Genomic DNA, 27,432 nt, shown 5'->3' with positions numbered 1-27,432 from the left:
GCAAGGTTGTTTTCTTGAAGACATTTCATTATCCAACTAGGTAACATCATCAATGCTAGAAGGGAATGAGGTTTGCATTCTGTTTACAGTTCATTCAAGCATTGATGAATGTAATGAATGTCTGCAAGAAAATAACCTACTTCAGAGAGCACCAAGGACCCACTGTTCATCTCTGAGTTACAAACATTTTCTTTTATTGGTAGCCTGGAAATTTCAGTAATACAGAGCACGGCCAAAAGGGTTAAACTTAAGTTGGGAGTTTGGAAAAGATTTGGACATCTTATACCTTCTTCACTGGCTATTCAATGAAGTACTCAGTTTAAAATTATTAGTTCTGTGACTTTTGTTTCTTACTCTCCTCAAGTGTTTGTGTACGATACCCAGCCTATCTCAGCTTCCTCTGTTTTGGAGTAAATGAAATTAAATTCAGTTTAATATTCCAATCCTAGAAAGGAAGGTACATTTTAAAAAATGAATTGATTTTAAGAACAAGGAATCCAATCCGAATGTTGACTTTTATACGTTTTTTTTTGTTTTGTTTTGTTTTTTAAAAAATTTTTTTAATTTGAATTTATATCCCGCCCTTCTCCGAAGACTCAGGGCGGCTTACACAGTGTTAAGCAATAGACTATTGTTAAGCAATAGTCTTCATCCATTTGTATGTTATATACAAAGTCAACTTTTTTTGCCCCCAACAATCTGGGTCCTCATTTTACCTACCTTATAAAGGATGGAAGGCTGAGTCAATCTTGGGCCTGGTGGGACTTGAACTTGCAGTAATTGCAAGCAGCTGTGTTAATAACAGACAGACTTAGTCTGGTGAGCCACCAGAGGCCCTTCACAAAGATTACATTACCTCTTCTCCTAGGAACCCACCTATGATTTTTGCCCTTCTTTTTCCTTTCATTTTTGGACATCACTAGTAATGCTATGAATGTCCATGAATGATACATCTGCATTCAAATCAATTTTTAATCTTTTTTTTCCTGAAGTATGCTTTACCTGGCTGGATATTAATCATACATGAGCTACTATATTTTTAATTTATTTGTTTTTACATTTTAAAATAAACTCCATGTTTATCCTTTTTTATGGTTCACTCACACCCTGGTCATCACTTCTTTACCCTCCTACCATCGGGAAGGAGATACAGAAGCATAGCAAGCTGCACAAACAAGCTGAAAAACAGTTTTTATCTGTGGGCTGTCAGACTCCTGAATGTGAAATAGCATCATAACTATGTATTACAATGGACTTGCAGGGCTGGCGCAACCTGTAACATGTTCACACTGATGCAATAGGACTGGGTGTTTTGTTAATATGATTTATTGGGTTAGGGATTTTCTGTCTTCACTGTGAGTTGTATTGTGTTGGGGGGGGTGCACTGAGGGAGCTCCACCAATTTCATTGTACATATGTTGTGCACTGACAATAAAGGTTATTATTATTCACCACCTTGAACACCATCTGGGGCAAAAACGTAGCATACCCATTTGAACACTTTTTTATGGTTTTGGGATTGTGGTTCTTCTTGAGAAGCATTTCTCAGATCTTGGAAAGTTGCCCTTTCCATACTACTTGTTTTTATATGCCATGTCTTCTTTTAAAAACATAATAATAATAATATTTATTAAATTTCCAAAAATTAAAATATACAGTACAAGAAAAAAAAAACATAATACAAAAAATATAAACAAAGACAGACGCATCGAAATTACAATACTAGTAACAGCTTTTCTACATCAGTATCTCTATCCTATTTAACCTCTATACACAGATGCTACTTCTAAATATCTCTTGTACCTTGATAAAGGTATCTTTTCTTTTATGTACACCAAGAGCAAATGCACCAAGACAAATTCCTTGTGTGTCCAATCACACTTGACCAATAAAAAAATCTAATCTATTCTATTCTATTCTATTCTATTCTATTCTATTCTATTCTAATCTAATCTAATCTAATCTAATCTAATCTAATCTTAAACTTTCATCCTTGTTTAAATCATCTTAACTTCTATTCAAGATTCAATTTCATAACAAAAATCTCCCTTAGGTTTTATGTTTGCTCTCCAGCCAGGAATACCATCTATTCCATATTAAATAGTTCTCGATATCTTCCCTCTCCTTCATTTCCATAGATAATCTGTCCATTTCTGCACATTCATATACTTTTTTTATTACAATTTGATCCGGAGGGATATCTCGATGTTTCCAATTCTGTGCTATCACAATTCTATTCGCCATCAGTATGTGTAGTATGATATATCGTATATTTTTTCTGGTTTTCTTTCTATCTTCTGCCCTGTTATTTCCTCCAGCCATTTTTTTATCTTCCCCTAAAATTTCCTAATTTTAGAATTTAAAAAGAACTATTACTATGTGGCCGATTATTAAAACATTTAAAACATCCTGGCCAATCTCGCTGGTGGTATATGCCGTGCTTTCTATTACACATGCAGTTTTAATTGTAGCATTGATAAGCTATTTTAACATTATTATTATTATTATTATTATTATTATTATTATTATTATTATTATTATTATTATTATTATTATTATTATTGACATGTAAGATAGAATATAAATCTACTGTAAAAGCTTATTTAAAAATGTGCTTTATTGAATTCATTGGGGCCTAATGTGTGTCTCATTCTGTTGAATGATGAATCTTCCCAATAAGATATAGATAGCATTAAACTTTTGGCAGAAGAGCATTTTCAATTAACCACCATTCATTTTATTCAGCCTCCAATCTTCCACTGGCAGGATTTCTTCTTTGTCTCAGGACAGCATTTAACCTCTACATTTTGAGGTCAGCAACTGTGAAGACAATCATGACTGTAATGACTTTTGTTTCATGCTGATTTTTCAAGAGTCAGGAGTTGAAATGGTGATGACATGCCTGTGTCCAAATCTTCTCTTCTCCGGGCTAAATATATCCGGCTCTTTTAATTACTTCTCTTTGGCTGAGCTTTCAAGGCAACATTAGCCGCATCATGCTACTTCAGGGTCTCATTGGGTCCTGTGTGGAGCCCCAATTCTTTGAACTGGGCTTGTCCAACTGTATCACCACATCTGCCTTTGGAGGCCTCTCAGTTTCAAAAGTCAGTTACCCCGTGGGATAAGGAAAAATACAGTTTGGGAAAGAAATTTGGGAAACAGCACCAGAACTCTGTGGAAGCTTTAAGACTTTGCAGGGTAGTAAAACTGGCACACATAACTCTCAAGGTTCTCTTCCATGTTTCCCAAGAAGTTTGAAAAAGAAGAGCCCAACCTCTAAAGCACACATTTAACTGTTTGGAAAACAGGATTATAAATAAATGATATACCAGAAATCAATACTAGTTGTTGAAGCCTTGGAGTAATAAGGATTACTTCGAAATAGCATACTTTTAAAAAAGAAAATAACAGATGTTTCCTCATCATTGAGTTCTGTACCAAATAGCTAAACACTAAAACATATTGCTAAATTCTCAGATGCCAGGAGATGTAAGACATATTGATTCCAACTTCTAAATCAATTCACAAATGCAAATCATAAAACCTATAAGGTTCACTTAAAGTATCAGCCAAAATGAAGAGATTTTTTAACCTTTGATCTTCAATATCAGATTTCAGTATGTCTTTTGGCTCATTCAACCAATATCCTGCTCTTCAGGAAAGGCTGAATAGAAGCATCTGAAGCAGGGGTGTCAAACTCATGTCATCACAGTGGTGTCACATGATGTATCAGGATTTTTTTCCCCTTTGCTAAAATGGACGTGGGTGTGGCCAGCACGTGATGCATCCAGCCCACGAGCTGGGAGTTTGACAGCCTTGATCTAAGGGATCCCCTTGCATTTCCCACAATGCCTTTTTGTGGGCACATTTATAAAACTGCTAGGAGAGTTGTGAATTTATTTGTATACATTAACCAAAGCAAAAATGGTGATCCTTCACAGCATCTTACTCAACCTGGTGGTTTCCAAAAGAATTAGGACTACAACATCCAACATTTCCAGTCTATGTGGCAATTGTCTTGGAAATGGTCTCTTGGTGGAACACTGAGAATTCTGCCCTACCTCATCCCAAAATTACAATGTTCCAGAATCGCTATGGAACAAAAGCAGAGATACACCAGTATGCCTAGTATACAGATTTACCTATCAAGGGACTTTCCCAGTACAGTATACTAACTCTCAAAGGTCAAAGTTATACAGTCACAATCTAGCACATCTGGAAGCATCAGGGGAATGTTTAACACCAAATACAGATAGTCCTCAACTTATGACCATAACTGAACCCAAAGTTTATATTACTAAGTGAAACATTTGTTAAGTGAGTTTTGCCCCAGTTGTTAAATGAATCACTGCAATTGTTAAGTTAGTAACATTGTTGTTCAGTGGATCTGGCTTCCCCATTCATTTTGCTTTTCAGAAGGTCTTAAATGGTGATCACATGACCCCTGGACACTGCGATAGTCATAAATATGAACCAGTTGCCAAGCATTTGAATTTTGAACTCATGACCAAAAGGATACTGCAAAGGTCATCAGTGTGAAAAACGATCATGAGTCACTTTTTCAGTGCTGTTGTAACTTTGAACGGTCACTAAATGAACTGTTGTAAGTCGAGGACTATCTGTAATAATTTTCTGTTCTTTTCCAGGAGAAACCAACATTTAAAATAAGTCAAAAAAAAATTTCATCAATAATCTGTCATTTGGCCATTCAGAATCCATAACTCACTTTTTCTTTAACCAGGCAATTTTGAGACACAGAAAATTTTGTAAAACAGAACAGAGATTTCAGTTTCAATTTCTTTGAAGGGATAATAGTGACTGAATCCAGCAATAGCTTATATGCAACCTCCCCTGGGAATATCAATTAAGAGTTAAATGGTACACAAAGCTCTTCTGTCCGTTTAAATTTCCTATATTCAAGATGAAACACTCATAACCCATTTGCAAAAGAAAATTAATTAACTGTAAAGATCAAAATGGAAGGGATAATCAAGTAGATGTGTCTCCCTTAAGCAAAATGCAGAGATTCACATAAATGCATCCTTGTATGTACCACTAAGATATTAGCCCAAACTGTACATCACAGCATTCCTCCCTTTATTAGTGCCAGATTGATTAAAAAATATTATTTAGAAAGAACAGGAATTCTATTTCTTGCCAATTAACCTATTTATGTTCCAATCTTCCATGAAAATAACCCAGTTCTAACCTAATAATATTAATGTTATATAATTGTGTTTAATATGCATCCATGACTATCCACAAGGCATGGTCCAAAAAGTCAACACAGCAGCTCTGATGGGATGATTATTTTGTACGAGCATAATAATAAAAATAAGCTCTGTTTATTTTGCATGTGCATCAGGTGGGGCTTCGATCATGTCACCTATTTTGACCACACCGAGGTAACCTCTGACATAAGAAAGTAGAAAGAGAAAGAAATATCTATTAAAGAAGGAAGGGGGGTGGGGGAGAGACAGAGAGATAATTTACTGCTTTCCAAAATTCGTTTGAATAGAGCTGAGTGTATTGGTATATTTAAAGAAATAACAACATAAGATTTCTCATTTGTAACAGTCATGTGTTGCAATAAGTATCACCCACACATTATTCAGACTTTAGGGGGGCAAGTGTAAAGTATCAGCCTCCCTTGTGTATAACTTGAAATTAAATCCTGTTATTTTCACGGAGCGCGTTTGGACTTCTGTTTTAACTTTCAAAAATATAAGACTACTACCAACAGAAATGCATAAGATATTATAATGAAAGAAAGGAGGGAAAAATGAAATCCAAGTTCACTTTAATTCAGAAAACTCCATCCATTTTGATCCAAAAATTAATTTTAGAACATATTAAAATTACCTTTCTCATTGAACACAGTAAGCAGCTGCAGCTCATCGGTGGGCATATACATTCACATAAATCACAGAATAACATTTCCTTTAGCTCTAGGTAGCACAAATTGTTTCGGATTAAAGCAGATCACCTTTTGACTCAAGCATGAGATTGAAGATGAATATCACAAAGAAAGTAGACTGTTGAGTAGTGCAAATATATTCACATCCCTGTCAAATCTAGTTAGGCTTGGGCAAGGTCCCAATCCTTACCCTGTAGGAAATCAGGGGTGCATTCTGTCACATCCCAAGGATTCGTGATTCTAAAGAGGGTTCTAGGAGATCGGTCATTTCTGCAAAACCTGTCCCATTGAAACAATAGCCTTATTTAACCCAGAATCACCTAGATATGATTCTGGAAGACAAAATTACATTTGTATTTGGTTTCACTGCCCAGCCAATTTTGCAGTCAGAAAGTGAACCCTTCATCCATTGTTAAATTCACAGCCTGTACTTTCTTTTTGTGACAGCCTTTCCAGCATTCAGAAACTGATTCCAAGCATGAGCATGTGTTAGCACGCACGTGTGTGCACACACACACAAACTCCTTATCCATTACTGTAAAATAATTTTAACAGCATCTGGGAAACAAACACCTGGAGTGTGAAGCAAATTCAATTGAATGCAAGAGACCAGTCTTCCAAGTCACTGTAGTTGGACCTGAAGCCAAGGAGTCATACATAAAATGCAATTTCAAAATGGGTTGCTGGATTTAGTTTAGGACTTGTCATGCTATTTTTGAGACATGCTCAAGTAGAGCATGATTGCATTATAAAAGAGCATGAGGCAAATTGGAGGAAAAAAAATATGCAGGTCAGGAATGCCTCTGAAATATTAAGGAAAAAAAATAAGAATTTTTTAGAACAAAAGTAGCCACTCCTATCTAAAGCATTTTTATTTTATTTTATTTATTTTGTGTCATGACAGTAATGACTCCTGAAAACTGCCTGGACTGATTCCTGCGGGGATTTTTGGCAATATTTTCAGCCTCCTTCTAGGGTAAGAAAGGATAACTGGTCCAAGGTCACCCAGCTGGTTTTGTGCCTAAGGTAGGACTAGAATGTATCATCTCCCAGTTTCTATTTCTGGTTATAGCCTGGTGCCTTATCCACTATATTAACCTGGTTCTAAAGCATCAGTATTTAGTATTACATTAAATAGGGTTGTCTCTTAATCCATGACATCCAAAGAGCAGTCTGAAAATAATAGATTTCTAAAACAGTTCTTCAAAACTTGGTGCCTTTCGAAGATTTCACAATTTGTTCCAGGTTTTTAGCTCAAAAAATTTATTTTATTATGCTGACTGCAAGTTCTGGATATTATAAAACATTTGAAGCACTTCGTGTTAAGCGAAAGTAAGATTTTAATTTTTCCCATTTCCCACATGTAACTCAAAAAACAGTCAGAAATCACGATAAACCCATGGGATAGTCTAAGGTAGGACATATATTTTTAAATGAATATATTAATAAACCAATGTAGGCTGCAATCTTATATTTATTTACCCAGAGTAAACCCCACTGAATGTGTGTCTGAGCAGATGTGGATAAAAGTCTGCTATTAAAAGACTAAATCAGCCTTCCATAACTTGGTGTTCCCCATATATTTTAAATTTCAGCTCCTAAAATTCCCAGCTGCTACAGGAGTAATTACAAGAGTTTAAGTCCAATACAGAAAACAACCAATTGGGAATTTTGGATTAAACCATACCTTATTCCAGAAAAAAATCTGATCCAGCAGGATCAGGCAGAGAAGTCAGGTAAACACTTCAGATTGTATCAGGAGTGGCAGAGAGGTTGATAGTAAAAATGCGGGTCTGAATGGAACAGCAAAATCTTTAGACGCTTGCAATCGATAGAGGAGAGGCAATTTGAGTTCTCAATTGCAATTTTAAAATGTCTTGGATTGCTCTTGTCAAACAGACTTCAGCAGCTGTTGCACAAGCAGTTGCTGCAGAAGAATCCAACTCCATCCGAAGTCTATATTTCTATATTTGTCTATAAATCTATATTTGCACTGAGAGAATTCTGGTTAAGATGAAACTGATTCATAAACCAAGAATACAAAGCATGGCTTAACCCTGAAATTTTAGAGAAAATTTCAGTAAAACTAATTTTCCTCTGCGGAGATAATGCAAAACTCATGGAGGCTTGTATTATTTGAATCATGGAATAAATCAACAGCCATGTAAAATATGGCATTTTAAAAAATTGTACTACATTGCAAACTGTGTAATTTAAGGTTTACTTTGTCCTAAACTCCATACTTGCAGTCAAATCTCAATAATGTCTACATTCAGTTTATTTGCAAATTTGGAGGTTTTACTTACACAATTATGTTCTAACCTGAGCACATTATTTAAAAATTTAAACATCTTCCAGATAACATCAGTGAATTCTACCTATCCTATCTATTTCCAAAAATAAAGATCGTTTTAACTAGGAATGGGATTCTATCTGTTTTACGAAACCAAGAACTCTGATGATATTATATTTACATGTAGAAAAGATTATCAGATTAACTGTCTTGAAAAGATTAGATTTATAGTGTTCAATGAAGCCTACTCTGTCGTAGAAAGTTTAGTTTAGCCACTTCGTTATTAGGCAAAGAGCCAACTGAAAATGGTGATAACACCTTGTTATGGAAAAACATCAATATTATTGCTGTTTTAAAAATAGAGATATTTTAGCAGTAAAAGTGAAAGCTGCAAGGTGTTTTTAAAAAAAAAAAAAAAGAAAGAAAAATATGAAGCCTAGGATCATTCTTTCAGATCAATGAGCAATCTAGACTACAGGCTGGCAATTGCTTAGGAATTCAAGCTAAAGTTTTCTTTTGCTTTATGGAGATCCCAATGCATCTTCTTCATGAAAACGATGCACTACCTCTGAACTAAAGCTCAGTTGTGAATAAGGAAGAGATTGTATTCTCACTTTAAAAATATTCTTAGCCTCTAATAATTAATGGAAACAAATCATAGAACAAAATGATTTAAAAATAAAGGATTACCATCTCTGGGTTGCAAAACTCCAGATGGCCACTAGAGGCCAACAAAGCAAGGAAGAAAACTCAACTTTCTTCAGTTTAGTTGGTCCTAAAATACGAAAAATTTAAAAAATTGCGACTTCTGATTTCTAATGACAAAGATAGATTTAATTTAATATGTACCTGTGGTAGTTATGTTTGATGCTGCCTTCCATCACACAATCAACATGATAATGGAAATTCGCATTTCCCCATCAGTAAGATAGCCTTGGATCGCTCCAGCCTCAATTAGTGAATAAACCCTATTTTGATGGATTTTAGCCAGTACACTAAACTGTAAACTACTGCTTGCAAGCCACATGGTCTAGTTTCAAACACAGTAATTTACATGAAGCTGGTAAGTGAGTTGAAAGCTAAGAAAAAGAGATATCCTAGTGAGAAAACAAGGTGGAGGGGGGGAGAGAAGTGGTCTTTTGGGCTTACATAATAAATGAATCACATTTTTTCTATTCTACTCATCTAATTTTCAAGCCACTGGAAAATCCCTCCAAGAATTACATGAAAAGAATCACAGATCTGTTTCAGTGTTTCTAGGACAATCTAGAAAATATTTAGTCTCTTGCTTTATGAAGTCTTCCTAAAAAATATTCTGAATTAGCAATATGCATGCACCTGTGTGAGCAAGGGTTATTTATTGTGCCTCTATAAGAAGCATTCTAAAAGCTTTTCTATGGAAGCAAATATACTGAAATTCCTCTAATTCCAAATATGAATTCACTGTCGCTTAAAATCCATAACCATTCCTGCTTGAAAGTAAGCATTCTTATCTTCCCGCAGAAGCCCTAAATTTCTGGGAAAGCGATGGGGATTGGAATAAATCTGCTTGAAATTCTAGATGACTGCTTTTAGCCAAGATTGACAAATTGGACTATATAGATAAAAGGTCTCTCTCTCTATGCCCACTGTACTGCATGTTCTATGATCTCATTGCTCCTAGATTTACACTGATATTTGTATATACTACAGAACTCTGTAAACATCTGCTTGGAACACAAACTAATGGATGGTCTTTGGAACTCCTTGAGAACACTTCCAAGTTCTAGCACAAGCCCCATTCCCAATGGTACCCATCAGCATTGCTGATTCCCCTAGAAAGCGCTTCTGGATTGGATGGAAGGATCAAATTCGAACTGACGGCATTTGAGGGAAGGATTCAGAGATCATTTTTAAACTTGTCTAATTGTTTTTTTACAGGGCAGACTCTTTGGTAAGTGAGATTCAGATATTCACTATTTTCCTTTACGGTTTCATTAAAATGTGCTTCAAAAATTCAAATGTGCTTAATAAAATAAACTCGTGTGTGAGATTGTTGCTAGAACCTGTAGATCACAACCTATACTCTTGTATTAACCCACACATTTTAAAATGGGGTTTCTGTACGTCTATTACAGATTAAGGATTTGTGGACTGCTTTCAGGCCCTGCACTGCAATTTTGTGACATTTATTTAGCATATATAACCAGAAAGCACCTTTTAAAAAAAGAAACCCATTCATTAACAAGTAAACCTAGTTTACAGCCACATTTTTGTGACAGAACAATTGTTTCGGATCACTTTAAATGTAGCATAGTGATCTGGATTTGGATGAAATATCTGATGGAACTTTTACAGTGTTTTAATATCTCCATGCTGGCCACATATGGCATATTATCAAACTCACTGTCTATTAAGGAATAAAGGGCTAGAGATTGGCAGCCAGCAATGGAAGTGCAGCGGGCAGCTCTGGGCCTTTATGTGCACATGTACAACATTGCAGAGAACCACAAACTGGTTCTACCCAGTTTAGAAAATAATTTTAAAAAAATTAAGGCAGGAGAAGGCCTTACTTTTATCTGGATCTAATTTATAATCTCTATCTTGGCTCCAGATACTCTCCTCCAAACTTCTAGAAGCTATAGAAGAATCCAGTGGTGCAGAAGCACCTTTGGTCTTTTCCAAAGGAAACCTCAAGGTAGGATGTTCTGGAAATACTGCTTTATTTCTCCTGAAGCTTCTTTTTCTTCTTCTTTTTTTTTAAATTGAAGGGGGCACACCTGAAGCATCCTTATTAGTCTGCCCTCTCCACTTCCTAATAACATTCTGTCAATGCAATCACATATTGCTCTGCTGTTTTTTCTCTCCTCCAACCTGAGCCCAAAGAGATTGGTGAAGCCACTTGCCTAAACTTTCTCCATGCTGGCTCTGTGGGAATTTATTTGCCCCAGACCTTCAGGCCTCTTCTAGGGTTAAGGTGGAGATCCCAGCCACAAACTCCCTTACTCTTGATTCTCCACAAAGCCCTGGGATTCTGCCCCAAAGTTGCCCCCAAAGGGAAGCCTCCCCCACCCCCCAAAAACAAACAAACAGGGCAAAGGTTGACTTTCCAGCAAAGCTGCCTGGGAATGAATTGTTTCTCCACCCCACCAGACATTTTAACATCCACTCACCCACACACCCCCTTCTTTTGGAAGAAACCCCCCCCCTCCAACCCAAAGTGATGCTGGGAGAAGGGGTTTGGGGAAACAAACAGGCTCAGGAATCAAGTCAAGAACTTCCCAGATAGGTGGCAGGACAAGACAGACCATCCCTTCTCCTGCCCGGCCCAGATGCCTGCCCCCCCCCTCCCCGCCTCGACAGCCAGGTCGCCTCCAGGTCCGGGGCATCCAGAGTGGGGGTAGCCTTCGCTCCCTTTCAGAGTTCCGACTTACTCGGCCTTTCCTCGAAGCAAACTCTTCGCTGCGGCCACTTGTTACTTTCTTGCGGGTAATCCGAGAGAGATGAAGAATTAGGCGAGATGAGCAGATGTTTCTTTTAATGCATAGGGTGGCTTTTATTGTAGTTTAAATTCGGGCGAGTTCCCAGGGGGAGGAAGTGCTTTGCTTTCTTTCCCGTCTCAAGTTTCAATCCTGCAGCCCGTCCTACCCCCGAAACCGCCTCCTCCGTTTTTATCACACACACACACACACCCCATTTCCCGGTCTCCAGAATTAGTTTCTCAAGCCCGGAGTAAGAAGTAAACTCTGAGAAGGAGTCGAGACCGGGACCGACAGACACAGACAAATCAATGGGACAGTCAGCCTTTCCACCGGGCGCTTCTACCTTCCAGAGCCGTCTTGCGGGACAAGTAGCTCGAAAAGGAAGATGACGGAGAGAAAAAGAGAGAGAGGGAGGGAGAGAGCGCAGGGTCAGAAATCTCGGCCCGCGCTTGCCTTGCTTGTGTTCGGACCCCAAGGCGCCAGGAGCCTCCAGCAAGGCGACGACCCCCAAGGATGCTCTCTCCCCGCGCTTCCCACCCACCTTCCAAGCCAAGGGACCTCGAGAAAACAGGGCGGAGAATTCCGGTCCCGCAGAAGGAGGGCAAGAAGGTTCCCCCAACGAAACAAGCTCGGGCTCGCCCAGGTCCGTGGAGCCGAAGGAGATGAATCTTTCCCGGCAAACTCGGCCGCCGTCCGCCCCGTCTCAGGGCAGGCAAAACTTGCACCTGACGATCTTCTGGAAAGCACTTTGGAAATCCTTGTTGAAGTAGGCGTAGATGACCGGGTTGAGCAGCGAGTTGGAGTAGCCCAGCCAATTGATGACGGCGCCCAGCCACACCGGCATGGAACAGCCGACCTCGCAGAAGGGCAGCACCAGCGCCACGATGAAGAAGGGCAGCCAGCAGAGGATGAAGGTGCCCATGATGATGCCCAGCGTCTTGACCGTCTTTCGCTCGCGGGCCAAGGCCATCTTGCGCTTCGCCTCGGCGCTCTTGGCCTCGTTCTTGCGCTCGGGGGCCGGCGAGGCGGCGTCGGGGAGAGGGTGGTTGGGCAGGGGCAGCATGAGGCTCTTGCCCGGGTTGGACGGCGTCACCTCTCGCAGCTCCAGGGCCGAGGCGGCCACCCAGCCGCCTTCGCCCGGCCGGAGGGCCCCGTTGACGCAGGGCGCCCCCTTGGCTTCCGCCGCGCTCCTCCTGCCCTTGGCCGCCGCTGCCGCCTGCTGCTGCTGCTGCCGCCGCTGCTCCTGCTGGGGACCGCCGTTGGTGCGTCTGGCCGGCGAGTGGGAAAGGCAAGTGTCGGCCACCTTTTCCACCGGCTCTGCGGGCTGCAAGGGCGGCTGTTTCTTGTCTGCTTTGCGTACCGTCTTTCGGATGCGGAAGCGGGCCGCCTTGAAGATGCGCCCGTAGAGGACCAGCATGAGCAACAAGGGTATGTAGAAGGCGCCGAAGGTGGAGTAGATGGTGTAGCCCGGGTCCTTGCTGATGGTGCAGGCGTTGGGGTCGGAGCGGTCCTCGGGCGTTCGCCAGCCCAGCATGGGCGGGATGGAGATAAGGAAACCGATCAGCCAGGTGAGGCTGATGAGGGCGGCGGCCCGGCGGGGCGTCCGCTTGTTGACGTAGTCGATGGGGTCGGTGATGGCCCAGTAGCGGTCCAGGGCGATGGCGCACAGGTGCAAGATGGACGAGGTGCAGCACAGCACGTCGAGCGCAATGAAGAGGTCGCACATCGCCTGGCCCAGCGTCCACTTGCCAAGCACTTGGTAGAGGGCGGCCATGGGCAGCACCAGCACCGACACCATCAGGTCGGTGACGGCCAGCGAGCCGATCAGGTAGTTGGCTACCGTCTGCAGGGAGCGCTCCAGGGCGATGGCCGCGATCACGCACGCGTTGCCCAACACCGCGAAGAGAATCAGCGCGCCCAGCACTACAGACGTGGCCAGCTGATAGCCCAGGCTGGCCGTCGCCGCCGGGGACCCCGAGGGCGGCGGGGTTGGGGACCCGGTCGGCTCGTTGAAGCCGGCCGCCGCCGTGCCGTTGGAGAGCTCCATGGCGAGAGGGGCGGGCAAGAAGGCAAGCGCCTTCACTCCGGCTCCGGCAGCGGCGGGCAGCTCCTCCCGAGGGTCACCATGGTCCCCCGACGGGAAGGCGAAGGGCGGCCGCCTGCCTGGATCACGTGTCCCTTAATGAGCTATAGAGAGGTAGCGGCCGGGCTCGCGACGTCCAGCTCCTCGGGCCAGCCCCGATCACAGTGGCAGCGCCGCGCCGGTTGCATCGCGAGTCCCAGTCTGAGCACTCTGGGACCGACGGCGCCGAGCGCTCCTCTCTCCCTCGGCCTCCCGGCCTCGCACTCTCCGACGGCGCCCACTTGCTGCTCGGGCTTCCGCTTCGCCCTTCCCGAACTTGAGCTCTCTTTGTCTCCAGCCGGCTGCTTCGCCCTCCTCGAATAACTCTCACTTGCTCAGCTTTCTTTTTCCCCGACTTCCCGTCAGTCTTTCCGTCCTGGCTGAGGCTGAGACTTCGTCCGGATGCATTTTTTCCTCTCTCGGCTTCTTTTGCCTCCTTTCTCTTCTCTCCCCTTTCGGCCCTCTCCCTCCCCTTCGGCGTCCTTGCTCCTGCTCCCGTTCTTTAGCCCTGCTGCTGCTGCTGCTGCTACTGCTGCTGCTGTCGCCGACGTCTCTCTCTCTCTCTCTCTCTCTCTCTCTCTCTGCAGCTGCGCCCCCCGCCCCCCGCTTTTGTAGCTCCCGGGTTGTTCCGGGCTCCTTTCGCTCTGCCCTCCCTTTCTCTTCGATTCTCCTTTCCTCTCTAGCACCCACTCCACCCGCCACTCAGTTGGTGACTTTCCTTCCCTTTCAGTCTTTGGGGTTCTCACATCTCTTGCTATTAGGTTGTTGCTTTGTTTCCTTCCCTCCTTTCCTTCCTCTCAATCGCAGTTCTTCACTTCCAAATCTTCCCGGGTTTTCTTATGTTTCTCCACTTTGCCCCCTTCATCTTTTCTTCAATTTCCACCCCACATCCTCCCATCGGCTACTCCTCCGGCAAACACGCCTTATGCGTGTGAGTAGATATTTCTCTCTGGGTTGCATTACACTCCAAGCGACGGTTCCTTTTTATCAGTCGAAAGTGGAACAGCACGCCTGGTGAAACGAATAAAAGGAAGAGAGTCCCTCTCTCCATTCAGAAGGGAAAACTAAACCCGAAACAGAGTTTCGAGCCTCCAACACTCAGTCCCTCGCTTTTACCTTCACTTCTCCCAAACTTCTAACCAGTGTCAAGGAAAGCAAATCATTCCTCAGAGCAAAAGTTAAGTTGCCAGCAAATAAGGCAACCGTCCTCAACTGATACCTTTCACAGGCATTGCACTATGACTCTCAATACTCCCAACCCTCATTCTAGGGTTGTGAATCCACACCTCCAGGTGTGTAATAGAGTGGACAAAACTGGATCTTCCCCCTCCAGTTATCCGACACATTTCACATTGGTACTGGCTGCAGTGTTGGCTGCATCTTCCCTTCTTACCCAGATGGTAGTGCAGTCGCTGGGAAGGAGAATGAGCTAAGCTTTGGCCAGAGGCCAAACTGGGGGGAAAAATCGGGGGAAAGTATGCTCGACAAAGAAGTAAGGACAGACGTTCCTTATTTTGATCAGCCGAAAGAAGTAACACATTAATCACGAGAGCAATGGTTTGTGAGTGATTTGTGAAGCTGCAAAGGGAGAAAATCCGACTGCGATCTTTTTTCTCCCTCCAGCTACAATTTGGCGCTTTGAAAAGAAGGCCACGAATGGTCAATATGCCTTCCCCCACCCACCCACCTCCACCCCACCCCGCTTCTTTGCGTTTGGCAGCGGCGGCAGCAAGATTCGTTCTCATCGTCTGCTTCCTAGTCATGGGAGTTTCAGGACCACGGATAGCGCATAACTTTAAGGACATTTGTCGCCACCTGCAGGCACGCCACCTGCAGGACTGGGAGTTTCGACTCGGAATGAAACCTGCGGATGCAGCCTCAGCCTACATCTGTCCCAGCTTGCCCCCCACACATCTGGAGTGTGAAAGTGCGATGATGTTTTTGCACATAGGCAGCCGCCCCCGACTTCATATGTTGGTTGGGTTTTTCAAGTCCCTGCAGCTGTTGCAGATGCACGGCCTGGAAAGTGCAATTGAATGTCCCGTTCTCGTTTCCAGGCCAGGCAAGTTACTGACGGCGTTGCTAAATAAAGATGGTGTTTGGGAAGGATTCAGTTACTGTAAAATCGGCTTCAAACTCTTAGTCTTTCCATCACTTTCCCCTTCCTTCTCGAATCTCTATTTTTCATTCATTTCAGTTTCAGGACTGCCATTTTGGGGACTAGATAAATTGACCACCCTTAAGCAGTAGGTAAATGTTTGCTGGAAGACTGCAATTAGTGCTTTTGCTTCCTCCTAAGAGAGGTTATCAGTAAGTACTCAAACGCAAAATAAACATTGCTCGGTTTGATTGTGAGCAGGGTTTAGCATAAAAGACTGCATTAACATCCCAAAATAAAAGATTCTCAGACACAAAGTTGCTGTAGAAATAAATTATATAGTTCTTCCTTTTCTAAGCTATGTTGCAAGTAGATGGTGGAGGTACTGTTATATATCTAAAAAGAAATCTTAGTGTACTTTTTATAAAACAAATTTTTGGTGCGCAAACTTTCACATTTTTTGGATTGTAAGTGCAACAACCAGGAAGCATTATTATAGAACATGAAAACTTATGATTAAGTATACTGTACTTTGGAACGAATGGAAAATGGAAATCTGTCACATAACCTTTTGGAAAGAGCTGATCAAGAAACAATGTGATGAATTAGGGTGAAACAAGACTGAATGAATAAAAAATAAGCAGAGATGAAATAGCAAGGGAGCTTGCTTTTAAGATGGATTTGTTTACCAGTGCATTGTTATTCATGCAAATTATTTCAACCCGTTGCAGCCATTTAGCTATCTAAAGACCCATACATACTGATTCTCATCAACTTCAATATCCCCCCATACACATATCTTGCTCCTTTACTCCCCATCTTTTAACTGTAAGTTTTACTGTTAACAGAAATGTTTATTCTTTATGGTTTTACTGGTTTTCATTGCTGTAAGCCACCCATAATTGCCTTGAAGCAAGATGGGCAGCAAACAATTCAAATAAATAAATAAAATTAGAAGGAGACCGAGGGGAACTTTTGAATATGACTCTCTCCTCCCCTGAGGCAGCTGTCTCACTATGCCTAGTGATCGGACAGGTTGTGCAATGTGCATGCAAAAGCAAACATGCACACAAAGCTAAAAGCAAAGATATATATCTCTTGTTCTCAGAGCTCTAGGGAACTTTGAATTTCAGGAAATTAAAATACAACAAACTGTTAAAATTACTGATCTTCAGAAGATAAAGATGCTATCGCTTCACTTGATAGAAGAAAGCAAAAAAAAATCCTAAAGAAATCTCAAAATGAGTATCTCTTCAAGCTATCTGAAATGGGCACTGGATTAGTGCAGCATAAATAAATGTATTGCTTGCTAGTAAACACCTCCAATTGAGTGGGAATGAGGGAGATTCTGTGTCTGGGTGATAAATTTATTCTACTGACAGAGATTAGGAGAAAAGTTGAAAAACCTTGGTGGGAAAAAAATGCAATTTTTTTTGGATACAAGGTATGATTTTGTTCAGTCTAGTTTGGATAGAATCCCAAATAACTTCCTTCCTTCCTTCCTTCCTTCCTTCCTTCCTTCCTTCCTTCCTTCCTTCCTTCCTTCCTTCCTTCCCTATTAATCAACATAGACATCATTCCTTTCCAAACCTGACCAAAAATCCACCCAATCCAGAATATCTTTTTTCAACAATGGCCAACCAGGTGTCCTCTAAAAGTTACTAGCATCATGTTACCAAGTACAGTGGCTTTGAACGGAAGATTTCTAGTTAGCTATCGTATTTTATAACACACTGTTTTCTGACAGCTTCTGCTTATGTGCCCAAAAAGGTGCGATTTCTCTGTTGTGGATAGTGATGGTGATATCAGCATCCACAAAAATTATAAGAAAGGATTTTTTCCTCCTGGCATATATGTAATTAAATCAGTGAGGAAGCATTAAGTATATGAAGTTAGAGTACAATACTGATTGGCTGTTATGGGGAAAGGCTGACATAGAATGCTGGTTCTCTTTCAAAGCCAACCTAGAACTAAGGAGACATTTCCTGACAGAACAATTAATCAGTGGAATGACTTGCCTCCAGAAGTTGTGGGTGCTCCAAATCAGAAGATTTTAAAGAAAAGATCGGACAAGCATTTGTCTGAAATGATATAGGATTTCCTGTTTGAGCAGGGATTGGACTAGAAAACCTCCAAGGTTCCCGTAAAACACTCCCGCAAAAACACACACAAGTATCTTGCTAGAACTTCCAAATGAAGTAGACCAGCGGTCACCAACTGGTGGTCCATGGACCACTGGTGGTACCTGAGAAAATTTTGGTGGTCCCCAGAAAAATTATTTGCATTTTTATATTGCCCTAAATCAGGGGTCCTCAAACTACGGCCCCTGGGATGTGCAATGAACATTTGTGTTGTTGCAGAGAGTCTCCCCCTTCAGGGTCTTTTTGTGTGGGTCAGAGAGGGGCAGAAATTCTGACTTGGGGTCTGCTTCAGCCTCCTAGTGTGGAGCTTTGGGCAAAGACTGGAGGGAAGGGCCGCTGGTGGTGAAGACTCGGAGGATCTTGTTCCAATTGGACAGCATCATGGGCTGGAACTGGCTGACCATCTCAGCCCACTGAGCCACCAGGTGCTGGTACCTGTCCTTGTACTCCCGCAGGTCTTCCCTCTGTTTGGAAAACCTATGCTTGCTGAGCCTGCTTCTCGCTCAATCCAGTTTGAACTAAGCCAGCTGTTTTGCCAACTCTTTCTCATGGTGGCTGCTTAGCTCCAGCAACTGCTTCCCATGGGGCCCTAAAGAGCCCGGGAGAGCGGGCAGGTGAGGAGTAGCGAGTAGAGGCTGGCAAGGTGTCCCTCAACATGAGTGACATTGAGTTGGCCATGCCCACCCAGTCACATGACCACCTTGCCACGTCCACCCAGCCGGTCATTAGTCAGATCATATTAGTGGTCCACGGGATTTAAAATTATAAATTTAGTGGTTCCTGAGATCCGAAAGGTTGGTGACTCCTGAAATAGACCACACTGCAGAATCCTCCAGTCGAAAATATATGGATGAAGGTGTTATTTAATCCATGATAGTAAAAAATTGATATGGGAAACCTGAAAAAAGAAATGTTTCCCACATCTGGGAAGTGGGGGAGGCCAGTTGCCATATGGAATTTTAGCTGCTTTTGACTTCTCAACAAGCACATCAAAGATGATCCATCTGTTCCATTATGTAATAACTATGCAGTTTTGCTCCTGTGAGTTCTCCTCAAATAAACACTGCATTCTGGTTTTCACCATCCTAAATATAACAAAGTAACAGTTTTAACAGTTTTAATACTTCATAAATGTGTACAATCTGCTGAGTTACGTGCTCAGCATAGTTGGCACAGTTACATGCTCAGCACCAAACATGAGCACTGGGGTGGGCTTCACTTTATGGTAGTAACTCCCAAGGAGGATGCCAGTGATGGTTAGAGGCTAAATAAGCAGTACAAGGGACCAGAAGAAAAAGTAGATGCCCGAACCAGGGCAAACCGGTAGAAACCCACCACTGCATCACACCATGAAAACATTTTCTATGAATCTACCTCTTAGTTAAGACTAATTTGATAAATTGCAGTTAATACTTTTGTTCTCTTGTCTCTTTTTCTGGTTTTTTACCTATTTTTCTTAATGTGCTGTAGTTATTGCTGTTGTTGTCTCCCATTCCTTCACCTACTCAACTAATCTGGTTGCTATTTATTTATTTATTATGGTTCTTCACATTACAGGCAACAAGATGATGTTTCCCCCCCAAAAAAACAGGCTCCATTTCTAAGCACATATAGTATGATTGATTGATTGATTGACTGATTGATTGATTAACTGACTGACTGACTGATTTGCAGGATTTATAACTGCACTAATCAACTGCCTTTGAGCCACAAATACTATAGTTTACCAAGTTTGTCATTTGAGATTAAAATGAGCAGCTACATAATGAAATGTGAAAAGTACAAATACATATTCTATGTAACCATAAAAAGTTATGAATCAACTTTCATACTCCAAATCAGGAGATTTTAAAGAAAAGATCGGACAAGCATTTGTCTGAAATGATATAGGATTTCCTGTTTGAGCAGGGATTGGACTAGAAAACCTCCAAGGTTCCCGTAAAACACTCCCGCAAAAACACACACAAGTATCTTGCTAGAACTTCCAAATGAAGTAGACCAGCGGTCACCAACTGGTGGTCCATGGACCACTGGTGGTCCCTGAGAAAATTTTGGTGGTCCCCAGAAAAATTATTTGCATTTTTATATTGCCCTAAATCAGGGGTCCTCAAACTACGGCCCCTGGGATGTGCAATGAACATTTGTGTTGTTGCAGAGAGTCTCCCCCTTCAGGGTCTTTTTGTGTGGGTCAGAGAGGGGCAGAAATTCTGACTTGGGGTCTGCTTCAGCCTCCTAGTGTGGAGCTTTGGGCAAAGACTGGAGGGAAGGGCCGCTGGTGGTGAAGACTCGGAGGATCTTGTTCCAATTGGACAGCATCATGGGCTGGAACTGGCTGACCATCTCAGCCCACTGAGCCACCAGGTGCTGGTACCTGTCCTTGTACTCCCGCAGGTCTTCCCTCTGTTTGGAAAACCTATTGCTTGCTGAGCCTGCTTCTCGCTCAATCCAGTTTGAACTAAGCCAGCTGTTTTGCCAACTCTTTCTCATGGTGGCTGCTTAGCTCCAGCAACTGCTTCCCATGGGGCCCTAAAGAGCCCAGGAGGGCGGGCAGGTGAGGAGTAGCGAGTAGAGGCTGGCAAGGTGTCCCTCAACATGAGTGACATTGAGTTGGCCATGCCCACCCAGTCACATGACCACCTTGCCACGTCCACCCAGCCGGTCATTAGTCAGATCATATTAGTGGACCACGGGATCTAAAATTATAAATTTAGTGGTTCCTGAGATCCGAAAGGTTGGTGACTCCTGAAATAGACCACACTGCAGAATCCTCCAGTCGAAAATATATGGATGAAGGTGTTATTTAATCCATGATAGTAAAAAATTGATATGGGAAACCTGAAAAAAGAAATGTTTCCCACCTCTGGGAAGTGGGGGAGGTCAGTTGCCATATGGAATTTTAGCTGCTTTTGACTTCTCAACAAGCACATCAAAGATGATCCATCTGTTCCATTATGTAATAACTACCCAGTTTTGCTCCTGTGTGTTCTCCTCAAATAAACACTGCATTCTGGTTTTCACCATCCTAAATATAACAAAGTAACAGTTTTAACAGTTTTAATACTTCATAAATGTGTACAATCTGCTGAGTTACGTGCTCAGCATAGTTGGCACAGTTACATGCTCAGCACCAAACATGAGCACTGGGGTGGGCTTCACTTTATGGTAGTAACTCCCAAGGAGGATGCCAGTGATGGTTAGAGGCTAAATAAGCAGTACAAGGGACCAGAAGAAAAAGTAGATGCCCGAACCAGGGCAAACCGGTAGAAACCCACCACTGCATCACACCATGAAAACATTTTCTATGAATCTACCTCTTAGTTAAGACCAATTTGATAAATGTTCATTGCAGTTAATACTTTTGTTCTCTTGTCTCTTTTTCTGATTTTTTACCTATTTTTCTTAATGTACTGTAGTTATTGCTGTTGTTGTCTCCTATTCCTTCACCTACTCAACTGATCTGGTTGCTATTTATTTATTTATTATGGTTCTTCACATTACAGGCAACAAGATGATGTTTCCCCCCCAAAAAAACAGGCTCCATTTCTAAGCACATATAGTATGATTGATTGATTGATTGACTGATTGATTGATTAATTGACTGACTGACTGATTTGCAGGATTTATAACTGCACTAATCAACTGCCTTTGAGCCACAAATACTATAGTTTCCCAAGTTTGTCATTTGAGATTAAAATGAGCAGCTACATAATGAAATGTGAAAAGTACAAATACATATTCTATGTAACCATAAAAAGTTATGAATCAACTTTCATACTGCAATAAAATTAAAAATTAAAAATAAATTAATTCATCATCAAGAAGGACGGTCATACTAAGCCTGCCTCCAAGGCTCAATGAAATAAACCATCTTCACTGACTTTCTAAAAATCAAGAGGGAAGGTGCAATTCAAATATATAGCAGGATAATATGCAGGAGGAGATTCTAAGAAGATATGCTTCTGTGATCCCTCAATCTCAGTCTGTAAGCAAGAGAATATAGAGTAGTAAGCAGTGGTGGGATTCAGTCAGTTCGCACAACTTCGGGAGAACCGGTTGTTAACTGTCTGAGCAGTTTGGCAAACTGGTTGTTGGAAGAAATCATTAGGGCAGAGAACCGGTTGTTAAACTACTTGAATCTCACTACTGATAGTAAGCCTCTATGATCAGCCTCTGAGATCTTGGAAGAATCTCATTGTCAGCCCTGAAGCCATTTTGGACAGCATTTTCAGGGCTGCCACAGCAAAGCCGGTTGGAGCTGTGGAAACATGAGGGGGAAGATAGAGATAGCTGGGGGATGCGTAGCCAAAATAACATTCTTTCCCGTGGAAGCCAAGGACGCTCTACCATGTATTGGAGGGGCATGGACAGAAGCCAGCCTGAGTTGGGACTGTGACCTGAATGGACCGTGTGATGGATGTGTGACCTGGGAGAAAAGAACTTTGGGTTTTGATTTAGGTGGGAAAAACCTCGGGTCCTTCAGAATCGGGTTTTCATCAGCTGTGCCAGTATGACATCCCAAATAAATTCATACTTTGAGGAAACTTTTGGCCTCAGGGTTTTGATTGCTTTTGGTCTGTTACTTGGAACCCTGGCAATCATTAGGAGAAAGTGATATGGAGACAGTCTCATTGACAATTTATTTATTTATTTATTTATTTATTCGTATTTTTATACCGCCCTATCTCCCTAGGGACTCAGGGCGGTTCACAGCCAGATAAAATATACATATAAATACAAAATAAAACATCCATTAAAAAACTTATTACATATGGCCGAATAATTAAAAATAGCAATACACATAATAAAATCTCCATTAAAACCAATTCAACAATGATCCTGCAATGGCAGAGGAGGCATGCTGTGGGCCCTATCAGTCAAGGAATTTCAGCTAGCAGGGTCCAGGAGAAGGACCTTCTCTAACGTCGCTCCTGCCCTTTGGAACATCTTACCTCCTGAGATGAGATTGACTCCCACCTTTCTGACTTTCCACAAGAGCCTGAAGACCTGACTCTGCCAAATGGGTTAGGCCTGAACGAGGGAGCATCACACTGGAAGAGGTTGATAAATTAAGAGGCAATCCTACCTCCTCCTCTCCCATGCCACACATCCTGTTCCCTTCCTCCCCATCTTTTAGCTATAATTTTCTTTTTTATTTCTATTTTACCATTTTAGAAATATCTGTTAGGATTGTAATGTTTTAATGCCATAACGCCACCCAGAATTGTTTTGATATGAGATAGAGTAAATAAATAGACAAATATGTGAGAAATAAGAATATATAATGTTCTTGCCATATTAATTGGCTGTTCAGTGACTGGAGTTCATACTTCATCATTTTGAAGATGTGGACCCTAGGAAAGCAATGCCATGTGCATAGCATACTGTAGATTCTCCCTTTGTTGATAGAAAAGAAGATTCACTATGAATCTGTGGAGATTCTCAGTTATTCAACTCATGTTTGTTTCAAAGGTGTCTTTTAGGTTTATAAATCTCCAAGTGCTTCAATGACCCTCTAAAAGGATGAAAATGACCAGCTGTCTGCAAGGAATATAAATCCTACCATTCCCCACTATCCTGTCAGCTGAAGAAGCTTCTTGGATGAGAAGCGAAATGTCTTCAAAAAAAACACACACCAAGAAAGTCCAGTTGCCTCCTGAAAAAGCACCTTTGGGACAAGATTCACTATGGATAGTGATGCAGTTTTGCCTTTTAAGGGTATCCTGCCAGTAATAATCAATTGTCAGTAAGTACTAAAATATGATGTTCTGGGATTGAACCTAGGAAGTTCAGAGGAGCTCTGCAGTTTCTCAAGAAGGCAAAGACTACTCACACAGTAAGTATTAATTTTAACTTTGACAGCTAGGGAAGCAATTTTTTTCAACAAATCAGATGATGAAGAATGAGGAAGAAGCCATTCCTTCTCTGCTATCCAAATTCAGAAGGGCTGTGGTAGTGTTCCTTTTATTGCATTTACCCTCCCTTGGTTTTTTACATGATCAGTTTTTTTTTTAAATATATCATACACACTCCCTGAAGAAACAAACGAAGAAAAATATGATTGGAGATAATTCTTTACATCCTTTTATGAATTAGAATTAGAACTCTAATTAGAATTATTTATTGGCCACGTGTGATTGGACACACAAGGAATTTGTCTTTGGTGCATATGCTCTCAGTGTACATAAAAAGACAAGATACATTCGTTAAGAATCATAAGGTACAACACTTAATGATAGTCATAGGGAAACAGTCAATATAAATCTTAAGGATACCAGCAACAAAGTTACAGTCATGCAGTCATAAGTGGGAGGAGATTGGTGATAGGAATGATGAGAAAATTAATAGTAATAGTAATAGTAATGTGTCGAGGGAATTATTTGTTTAGCAGAGTGATGGCATTTGGGGAAAAACTGTTCTTGCGTCTAGTTGTTCTGGTGCGCAGTGCTCTATAGCAGGGGTCTCCAACCTTGCAACTTTAAGATTTATGGACTTCAACTCCCAGAATTCTTAAATTAAATTAAATTAAATTAAATTTAAATTAAATTAAATACAAGTCTTAAAGTTGCCAAGGTTGGAGACCCCTGCTCTATAGTGTCGTTTTGAGGGTAGGAGTTGAAACAATTTATGTCCAGGATAAGAGGGGTCTGTAAATATTTTCACAGCCCTCTTTTTGATTCATGCAGTATACAGATCCTCAATGGAAGGCAGGGTAGTACCAATTGTTTTTTCTGCAGTTCTAATTATCCTCTAAAGTCTGTTTCTTTCTTGTTGGGTTGCAGAACCAAACCAGACAGTTATAGAAGTGCAGATGACAGACTCAGTAATTCCTCTGTGGAACTGAATCAGTAGCTCCTTGGGCAGTTTGAGCTTTCTGAGTTGGCACAGAAAGAACATTCTTTGTTGTGCTTTTTCAATGATGTTTTTGTTGTTAGGTGTCCATTTTAGGTCTTGAGATATGATAGAACCTAGAAATTTGAAGGTCTCTACTGTTGTCACTGTGTTGTCTAGTATTGTAAGAGATGGTACTAGGGAAGAGTTTCTTCTAAAGTCTACTACCACTCCTATGGTTTGAATGAAAAGGAAACAGGATGCTTTAGGAAAAGAGAGAGAGAAGTGTGAACAAAGAAAATGAAGTTTTGTGACGTAACAACATGAAGAAACAGTTGCTCATTACTGACCTGTTTAAATCTCCTAGATTAAGATTGGAGAACCCATAGACAACTATTGCAAAATTCCAAATTAAATAAATCCAGCAAGCATGAGTAAGAATCAGGGGTTCAAGGAGTTTCAACATGGCATTTACATTTTGCCAAACTTGTGAATTGCACATAACAAAAGAATTGACATTTCAATTCTTCTACAGAGCTAAGACTTGTTTTCTTGAATAACAAATAACAAATAACAACAACAGAGTTGGATGGGACCTTGGAGGCCTTCTAGTCCAACCCCCTGCCCAGGCAGGAAACCCTACACCATCTCAGACAGATGGTTATCCAACATTTTCTTAAAAAATTCCAGTGTTGGAGCATTCAGAACTTCTGCAGGCAAGTTGTTCCACTGATTAATTGTTCAGGAAATTTCTCCTTAGTTCTAGGTTGCTTCTCTCCTTGATTAGTTTCCACCCATTGCTTCTTGTTCTACCCTCAGGTGCTTTGGAGAATAGTTTGACTCCCTCTTCTTTGTGGCAACCCCTGAGATATTGGAACACTGCTATCATGTCTCCCCTAGTCTCTTTTCATTAAACTAGGCATACCGAGTTCCTGCAACCGTTCTTCATATGTTTTAGCCTCCAGTCCCCTAATCATCTTTGTTGCTCTTCTCTGCACTCTTTCTAGAGTCTCAACATCCTTTTTACATCATGGCGACCAAAACTGAATGCAATATTCCAAGTGTGGCCTTACCAAGGCATTATAAAGTGGTATTAACACTTCACGTGATCTTGATTCTATCCCTCTGTTTATGCAGCCCAGAACTGTGTTGGCTTTTTTGGCAGCTGCTGCACACTGCTAGCTCATATCTAAATGGTTGTCCACTAGGACTCCAAGATCCCTCTCACAGTTACTACTATTGAGCAAGGTACCACATATCCGGTACCTGTGCATTTTGGTTTTTTGGTCTAAATGTAGAACCTTACTTTTTTCACTGTTAAATTTCATTTTATTAGATAGCTCCCAATGTTCAAGTCTGTCAAGATCTTTCTGTATCTTGAGCCTATCTTCTGGAGTATTGGCTATTCCGGCCAGCTTGGCGTCATCTGCAAATTTGATGAGTTCCCCATCTATCCCCTTATCCAAGTCATTGATGAAGATGTTGAAGAGTACTGGGCCTAAAACAGAGCCTTGGGGTACTCCACTGCATACTTCCCTCCATGTGGATGTACAGTAGTTCCATTGAGGACTACACGTCGAGTGCGGTTGTTCAGCCAGTTATGAATCCATCTGGTGGTGGTGCTGTCTAACCCACATTTTTCTACCTTATCTAGTAGTAGGTTATGGTCTACTTTATCAAATGCTTTACTGAAGTCCAAGTAAATTATATCGACAGCATTCCTCTGGTCCACTAATTTTGTCACTTTGTCAAAGAATACAATAAGATTAGTCTGGCATGATCCGTTTTTGACAAACCTATGTTGGCTTTTGGTTATTACTTCGTTTGCTTCTAGGTGTTCGGTGATTCATTGCTTGATTATCTTTTCCAGAATCTTCCCTGGTATTAAGGTTAGGCTGATAGGTCTGTAATTTCCTGGATCTGGTTTTTTTTTTCCTTTTTTGAAGATGGGAACTACATCAGCTCTTTTCCAGTCCTCTGGCAGTTCCCCTGTGCTCCAGGATCTTTGAAAGATATAGTTCAGTGGTTCTGAGATCTCATCTGCCAGTTCCTTCAGAACCCTGCGGTGTAATCCATCCGGTCCTGGTGATTTGAACTCATCTAGGGTAGACAGATGTTCACTTACCATTTTTTTCCCTATTTTAACTTGTGTTCCTAATCTGTTTTTTGTGGTGCTGTTTTTGATAGGTTGGATTGTTTTTTCCTTTTGTGTAAAGACAGATGCAAAAAATGAGTTAAGTAGATCTGCTTTCTCCCTGTTGCTTATCACCTTCTTGCAACTTTCTCCCAGCAATGGGCCAATTGTTTCCTTGACTTTTTTCTTGTTTTTAACATGTTGGAAGAACGTCTACAAAAGAGAAAAAAAAACCCTTTGAGAAAAAATGAATTTAAATTTCCTGATTTCCAATAAACTTTTTTCTTTTGTCATTCCCAGAGAGAGATTGAAAATAACATTTAGAAAAGAGCACTTGAGGGCTCTGGTTCCTCCTAAATTACACTGCACACAAATACTGAATAGTCTGGTTTGTTCTGTAACTCATTCTAGGCAGGATGAATTATTGAAATGCTTTAA

The 27,432-nt window shown here is 41.3% G+C and overlaps 1 protein-coding gene across 1 annotated transcript; it reads right to left on the bottom strand.

Moving 5' to 3' along the window:
* Positions 1–12,374: 12,374 nt before the first annotated feature.
* On the bottom strand, positions 12,375–13,718 carry HTR1A (5-hydroxytryptamine receptor 1A). The gene has a single exon (XM_058168096.1). It carries the CDS (start codon positions 13,716–13,718, stop codon positions 12,375–12,377), a length of 1,344 nt encoding a protein of 447 aa, XP_058024079.1.
* Positions 13,719–27,432: the final 13,714 nt, after the last annotated feature.

The sequence above is a fragment of the Ahaetulla prasina genome, chromosome 2 (genome assembly GCF_028640845.1).
Source record: "Ahaetulla prasina isolate Xishuangbanna chromosome 2, ASM2864084v1, whole genome shotgun sequence".
NCBI lineage: Eukaryota > Metazoa > Chordata > Lepidosauria > Squamata > Colubridae > Ahaetulla > Ahaetulla prasina.
This window is presented reverse-complemented; position numbering and strand designations above follow the sequence as displayed.